Consider the following 7,886-nt stretch of genomic DNA (forward strand, 5'->3'; position numbering starts at 1 on the left):
CTAAGTTCAAATGATTTGATTAAAATTTTTTTTTTACAATATTTCATTAACGCACATCCTCTATTCTATACATAATAACACAAATCAAAATAGCCAACATTGCAATATTTTTATTGAGTTATTGAAACATGTCAGAATTAGTCATTTATTAAATGACTTAAAATCATCATTCATGTTATCTTAGATAAGTTAAATTGAGAATTTTTGTTTCCTTTAAATTTTGCTCAAAATAAAAATTGATTTAAAAACCCTTCAAACGCATGCAAAATTCTAATAAGAAATGTTGTAATCAAATAAAATAAAAGTTCCTTAATTGCATAAAAGTTAAAAAAAAAAAACATTTTTTTCCGTAAAAAAGCAGCTTACATTAAAACATTAAACAACAGCTGAAAAAGAACTAAAAAGAATGAATTATAACTGTTTTTACAAAAGAAACAAGAATATTTGTCATCGTCAATACTCGTAAGAAAATTATTTGAGAAAGTTGGATAAAATTAGATATTTAAGTTTTCCCTTTTCCTAAATAGCTGCAAGAATAAAATTACCTAAATATATACTTATATAATAAATTAAAAAATTAGTTCAAAAATATTTAGGGGAAAAAACTATATTTCAGAGGGAAGATTATTTCTTTTGTATAATGCTAGTACCCGTTTTTATCTATATTGTTTGAATAAATCCGAAAGTTTATTGAAATAGGGAAAAATAGACTGAAATATATAAATATAGCATCAAATTAATAACAAAATTTTTCTGCACTGGGAAACATTGAGATTTTAAAAACGAAGAACATAAATAATTTTGTACTGTTGTTGTCTTATGCCACTGGTCAATAGAGATCGATAGATGCATATGTATAGATATTATATGGTAAGTCTAATACAGGATACTATTAATGTAATCCCAAAAATTAAAGATACGTAAGTTTTGCAGAAAGTTAAATGAATAAAATAAATCACTTATATTATTGACACAGAAGTCTAATGAAAGAGGAGAAATTTATAACGTTTACTTTTATTTCAATACGTTTGTACAGGGCATTTTTATAAAATATGCGCATAAAAGTTTTTAATACAGTTCACATACTATCACATCATTATTACTGTTACTATAATTTGACAATTCGCTTTTTTTGTTAGAACACATATAACGATAATCTGTACACTTGTTGTCATAATATTTAAGACATGATTTGATTTCATCTTCCAATAACCTGTTTAAAGAGTAGAGAAAAAAGCATTAATATTTTATGCTGTTTAGAAATATTTTGATATAAATAGTATATGTAAAGAAAGCAAAAACATATTTCAGCATTCAGTTATAAGTTTAGATTTTTCGATTTTTGGAGAAAAAAAACTAACAGGACCAGCTTGTGTAGAATATTGCACTGATAATGGAAAGTAACTAAAACAGAATTAATAAAAATATTATTCTATAAATAAAATTATAGAAAAATAAATTATTTTAATCTATTAAGTAGTTTACTTCTACAAAAAAGGGAAAAAAATAAGAAATAGTTTAGTATATGGCAGAATCTGAGCTTAGTTTGGTAAATTTACGCATTACTTTTATCCTAATTTTTATTGATTTTTTAAAGATGATTTACATAATTTATTTTTTGATGAATAATAGAATCATCTTTACATTACATGTGACGTTTTCTTCAAGTAAATTTATGATTTACAATAAATGTTTTTACTTCATCTCCATGCACAAAATCGATATCAAATATAGATTCAGAAGTTTATTTTCTTCTTTCCCCTTTAGACAGGGTGTTCCATAACTACAGCTCTTAATTTATGTTTTCTTAGAAAACTTGTAAAAAATGACAAAAAAATTATCTACTTTGTGGGAAGCAAATTGATATTTAAGTGAGGAAAAAGCCCAAAACGATATCAAAATCTTACAAACCTCTACAGCGAACAAAATATCAGTACAAAAACAGTACAAAATATCAAAACCTATTTGATTGTTGGATCAAATTTTAAGGTGTTCCTAATAGACATCTTTCACTATTACTACGGACCTATCATCATTCACTATATCATTCACTACGAACTATATAATTCACAGACCTATCACCGCGGATACATTAAAAACGATCACATGATTTTTGAGAATGATGCTAAATGTATAAATTTTGTGAAAATTACAAAAGCGAACAATAAATATTTATTTTTACGTATTTTTTGTGTGGAAAAATAGGACATTAAATGTTTTAAAACCAAGAAAAATCACAAAATTCAAAAATTATTTTAAAGAGGAGTTAAAATTCGTTTAAATTTAAAAAATTTTAAGAACTTACCTTTCCTTCAGTTTGGATTTTGTTTTTAATGGGTTTTTCTCAAGTGGAATTGATGCTGATGAACAAGAAATATTAAGGGAATAGGATATAATTCCGAAACATGTCTTTAAAGCTTGTTTCTTACAACCTTGAAAATAGATATAAGATAGAAAAAAAAGTTTAATATAATTGGAATAAAAGCATTTTTAATGCTTAAAGAGGGAATGCTTATTAAAGGAAGAGTTATTTATTAATTATTAGTAAAAAAACTTATTACTGTCGCAAAAAGTTTAAGCTTATCAAATGTTACAGATATAAATGAAAGTGGAATAGTACAGAGTATCTAAAATTTGGTAGCCTGCTGGTGCTACTATTTAACAAACTGTTCAAGACTTAGGGAGATTTTGCATTACGCGTTTTCAGCTTAACAGAGTAAGCACGTGAATTTTTCTACAACTCGAAAAATTGCCATAGCGTAAAAAATAAGTTCAGCGTTTCGGTTAATTTTAATAAAATGCTAAGCAAAATCTCTTTATTAGTTGCTAGTTCTAACCATGTACATTTCGAATCGTAGTCATTAGTTTGTTAATTTAACAATGTGTGTAGATGGTTAATAGTAAAATTATAACTTATTTTCGAAATTGCAATTAGTTAATAGGAAATTTTTTTTGAATAATGGACCCAGACTTTTAAACTTACTTCCCCTTCCCCCATTTTGAGGCTTTACAGTCCAAATCAGCAACAAAAAAATGCATATTAGGAAAGAAACGTTTATTTTCCCTTTGTAAATTAAATATCGTTTGTACAAGCATTTTAACAGATTTAAGATTAGTCTTTCGAGTATTTAAGATTCTTGGACCGTTTAAATCAGACCATTAGATCAAAAATTATTGAGGTACACTTTTTATGAGCATTGTACATGCTATCAATATTAAAAGTTACAACACAGCCATCTACTTGGAAAATCAATAAGGCAGAAAAGTATTAAATTTTGTATTCTGCACATGAAGTCTATAATTTAGCATGTTAAAAATACTTCTTTTAAGGGAATATAATTTAGAAATATTTACTTATCGTTGAAAATATATGTCTTACCTTTAAAATCAAAGACACAAGTCGTTTTTATGTCTGAGCTAGAGATTCTATTGTCAGTCAGAGAAGTTTTTCTGTCGCTGACAATATCAATTTGGTCTGTTAAAAGTACATCTAATAATTGGAAGGAACTGCTGTTAACTTTGTTTTTTAAAAGATTTTCTTGCCCTCTTAGCTCATCATGATGGTTGCTCTTATGTTTATCCCTTAATTTGGTTTCTGTATCACTTAATTGGAAGGAACTGCTGTTAACTTTGTTTTTAAAAAGTTTTTCTTGCTCTCTTACCTCTTCATGATGGTTGCTCTTATGGTTATCCCTTAATTTGGTTTCTGTATCACTTTCATATTGGATAGAGTTGAAGTTATCATCCTGCATTAAAAGTTTATCCAGTAATTGTAAGTAATTGCTTTTATCTTTGTTTTTAGAAAATTCTTCTTGCTTTTTAAGCTCTGGTTGGTTACTAGTATTGCTATTCCTGAATTTAGTATCTTTATCTCCCGTGTATTGGGTGGAATTTATTTTATCATCGTGCATTGAAATTTTACTTAATAATTTGATGGAATTGTTTCTATCGTAGTTTTTGAAAAATTCTTCTTTCCATTTCAGCTGTTGAAAATGATTTTTTTGATTGTTATTACTGAATTTGTTTTCGTTATCCCTTTGAGAGTGAATGGAATTGGTGTTATTATCAGGCATTAAAAGTTTATCTAATAGTGTGGAATTGCTTTTAACTTTGTTTTCAGAAAATTCTTCTTGTCTTTTAAACTCTACTTGGTTACTCCTATTGATATCCCTGAATTCAGTTTCTTTATGTCTTGTATATTGGATGGAGTTTACTTTATCATCGTGCATTGAAAGTTTATTTAATAATTGAATGGAATTGCCGTCATCTTTGTTTCTGGAAAATTCTTCTGTCCCTTTCAGCTCTTGGTGATAGTTACTCAAATTGTTATTTCTGAGTTTAGTTTCTTTATCTCTTGTACGTTGTATGCTATCAGCCTGTATTAAAAGTTTATCTAATAATTTGGTGGAATTGCTTTTATCTTTGTTTTTGAAAAAATTTTCGTTCCCTTTCAGATCTGGTTGGTTACTCCTATTTTTATTTTTGAATTTAATGCTTTTACTCTTCGTATAATGCATAGAGTTGATGTTATCTTCGTGCCTTAAAACTTTATCTAGTAAATGGATGGAATAGCTTTTATCTCTGTTTTTGGAAAGTTTTTGCCTTTTCACCTCTTGAAAATGACTGTTCCTATTGTTATTCCTGAATTTATTTTCCTTATTACTTGGATATAGGGTAGATGTAACGTTATCATCGTGTGTTAAAAGTTTATCTAATAATTTTAGAGAATCACTGCTACTATCTTTGTTTTGGGAAACATTTTCTAGTCTTCGTAGCTCTTGGAAATAGTTACTGATATCATTATTTCTGAAATTGTTTTCTTTTTCTTTTGAATATTGGATGGAGTTGATGCCATCATTGTGGATTGAAAGTTTTTCCAACAATTGAATGGAATTGTTGTCATCTTCATTTTTGAAAAATTTATCAAGCCTATTCGGCTCCAGTGGGTCATTCTTATTGCTATTCATAAATTTGCTTTCTTTGTGACTTGGATATTGGATGGAATGGACGTTATCATCGCTCATTGAAAGTTTTTCCAACAATTGAATGGAATTGTTGTCATCTTCATTTTTGAAATATTTATCAAGCCTATTCGGCTCCAGTGGGTCATTCTTATTGCTATTCATAAATTTGCTTTCGTTGTGACTTGGATATTGGATGGAATGGACGTTATCATCGCTCATTGAAAGTTTATCCAACAATTGAATGGAATTGTTGTCATCTTCATTTTTGAAAAATTCATCTTGCCCATTCAGCTCCGTTGGGTCACTCCTACTGCTATTCCTAGATTTGCTTTCTTTGTGACTTGGATATTGGATGGAATCTACGTTATCATCGCTCATTGAAAGTTTATCTAATAATTGCATGGAATTGATTTTATCTTCGTTTTTGGAAAATTCTTTTTTCCCTTTCAGCTCTTGGAGATGGTTACTTCTATTGTTATTCATAAATCTGTTTTCTTCATCCCTTTCATACTTTATAGAATTGACGGTATCATCGAGCATTAAAATTTTATATAATATTTTTAAGGAAATGCTTTTGTCTTTGTCTCCAGAAAATCCTTCTTTATCCCTTGTATATTGTTTAGAGTTGACGTTATTATAGTGCATAAAAAGTTTACTTAATAACTTGGTAAAATTGCTTTTATCTTTGTATTTGAAAAATGCTAAATGATCTCGCAGCTCTTGGAAATGTTTATTCCCATTGTCAATCCTGAATTTGGTTTCGTTATTCCTTGTATATCGCATAGAGTTGACTTTATTATCTCGCTGTACAAGGTTATCAAAAATTTTTAAGGATTTGTCGTCATCTTTGTATTTGGAAAATTCTTGCCCTTGCAGTTCATGATAATGGTTACTGCTCTCATTATATCTGGAGCTGTTTTCTTCATCTTTTGTATATTGGATGGATTTGAAGATGGATTTGAAGTTGAAAATTGGATGTTTATTTATTAATTGAATAGAATTGCTGCTATCTTTGTTTACGAAAAGCTCTTCTTGACTTTTTAACTCTTGTAAATGGTTGATGCTTTCATTATTTCTTAAACTGCTTCTTTTATCTCTTGCATGCAGCATAGAAGTTATGTTATTATTGTTTATAGAAACATTTTCGAATTTTTCTAGTTCTGCTTGCTTAAAGTTGTCATTGTTTTTATAAAGCTTTTCTTGCTCTCTGAATTCTTGGATATTGTAGAGGGCATTTTTATTTTCGAAATTGTTTTCTTTGTCCCTTGTATATAAGATGGAGTTGATGTTTTCGTTGTGTATTAAAAGATTTCCCTTTTCTTCTTGTCTTAGCCAAGAATTGCTATCGTATTTTCTCTTAGCATCTATTGCTTTTTTGATTTTAAAAGTTCCCTCAGTGATAATTCTTTTTATTGAATAATAAGATGGGTTTTTAAGAATTTTACGATAAATAGATTTTAACAGATCATAAACTTCTTCGTTTTGAGGTGCTGATCTTTTTTTACGGCCTAAAAATATAAAAGGAACACTTTATGGTTATAATAATGATAATTTATACGAAACCTAAAAGTGAAAACGTGTAAATTTTGTCGGTATTTTAATATAAAGATAATTGATATAAATCAGATATATTTATTTATATTTTAGGTGTATTTTGAGTTTAAAATTTAAAGAATCGCTTTAAAAATATAGACAAATATTAATAAATAATTTTTAATCTTAATTGATAAACTGCAAATCATTAACCCAATTTCTATGATTCTGGAGAAGAAAAATATCGAAAAGCAGTAAAATTTTATAATATTTTAACCCATTGCTCCAACAGAAAATTTAGATACAATTACTTAATTAAAATGACATAGAATGTATGATCTATTTTTTTAAAAAAACTATTTTAACTTTGAAAGCAAGAAAAAAATAAATGCTGGTAAATGCTGAGCCACGGTGACTCAGGGTATACAGCTTTCGCCTCCCAATTGTATGACCACGTTCGAATCTCAGCGGTGATTGGTTAATATAAATTTTGCTCCCGGCTTACACTGACCACATTTCTGACGTAAATTAACTTCAGTGGTTGACGAATCATGGGTAAGAATCTCCTCGCCGTCGGCTAAACCATGAGAGGTTTTCATGGTTTCCCTCTCTATGTGACGCAAAAGTGGTTTAGTTCCATCAAACCATTGGTATATATACCAATGCTTGATTCTGGAGTTTCTTTATCTTCTAGGTCGGGTTCAAAATTACGAGACTATGGAGTTGAACAGAATTCAGAATTGGTTTGACTGATCAACGTCGATTGCAAAATAATGAAAAAATAAATGGTAAGTGCCGAAATTGTATTATACTTTTAAAAATAATACAATAATTTTATTGAAACCACTTCAAACATGCAATAGTAGAAATTAAATTATTTCAAAATGTTCTCTAAGCTTTCACACTTCTCACTTTCAAAGACACCAACAAATGCAAAATACTACTCCATCAAAAAGAAAAAAATTAACAGTATATTTCTTTTTCTAATCAAATGTTAGGGCTTCAGGGAATTAATCAATTTACTGAGTAAGCTATCGATGCTGCTAGCGTTACGTGTTTTAGAACATTTGCTATTTCATGAGTAGAGCCCGGAAGTTCAGGCAAAATGCCATAAATGCCCTTTTCTGCCTTTTTTAAACGTTTTCTTCTGAAAATGCCTTTTTCGTTCCTTTTGTTCATAAATGCCTATTTCTGTCTAATTTAAAATTTTTCTGCAAAGCTTTTTGTGCTCTTGACCGAGCATAAGTGCAAAATGAAGAAATTTTGAAGTACAGAAATGGTTGACTGTCATCCGACGTATTGTAATGCATTTATAGAAATTAGGACTTTATTCCTTTTGTCTTATTAATATTTTTTCTCCGTCTCTTCGTGGCGTCACATTCGTCGTGG

At 28.6% G+C, this 7,886-nt stretch overlaps 2 protein-coding genes across 2 annotated transcripts in view; both read right to left on the reverse strand.

Moving 5' to 3' along the window:
* Positions 1-1,008: 1,008 nt before the first annotated feature.
* On the reverse strand, positions 1,009-6,413 carry LOC107440120 (myb-like protein D). Its single transcript, XM_043040264.2, has 3 exons — positions 3,380-6,413; positions 2,306-2,432; positions 1,009-1,213 (listed from the first exon to the last, which is right to left on the reverse strand). The coding sequence occupies exons 1-3, from the start codon at positions 6,072-6,074 to the stop codon at positions 1,069-1,071; spliced, it is 2,967 nt and encodes a 988-aa protein (XP_042896198.1). The 5' UTR covers positions 6,075-6,413; the 3' UTR covers positions 1,009-1,068.
* Positions 6,373-7,886, reverse strand: part of LOC122272131 (uncharacterized PE-PGRS family protein PE_PGRS54-like) — a gene marked incomplete in the record, with an annotated part of 82,213 nt that continues 80,699 nt past the window's right edge. The window contains 1 exon segment of the mRNA XM_071185859.1: positions 6,373-6,472. Within this exon segment, the coding sequence (XP_071041960.1) occupies positions 6,422-6,472 (51 nt within the window).

Source organism: Parasteatoda tepidariorum, chromosome 9, assembly GCF_043381705.1.
Source record: "Parasteatoda tepidariorum isolate YZ-2023 chromosome 9, CAS_Ptep_4.0, whole genome shotgun sequence".
NCBI classification, from domain to species: domain Eukaryota; kingdom Metazoa; phylum Arthropoda; class Arachnida; order Araneae; family Theridiidae; genus Parasteatoda; species Parasteatoda tepidariorum.

Bases quoted from the DNA above. Each gene is read 5' to 3' on its own strand.
- LOC107440120 (XM_043040264.2), bottom strand. From the start codon at position 6,074: ATGCTGCATGCAAGAGATAAAAGAAGCAGTTTAAGAAATAATGAAAGC. The intron at 2,433-3,379 runs GTAAGACATATA...TCTATTTTCAAG, and splicing joins TTGTGTCTTTGATTTTAAAG to GTTGTAAGAAACAAGCTTTA. The intron at 1,214-2,305 runs GTAAGTTCTTAA...CTCTTTAAACAG, and splicing joins AAATCCAAACTGAAGGAAAG to GTTATTGGAAGATGAAATCA.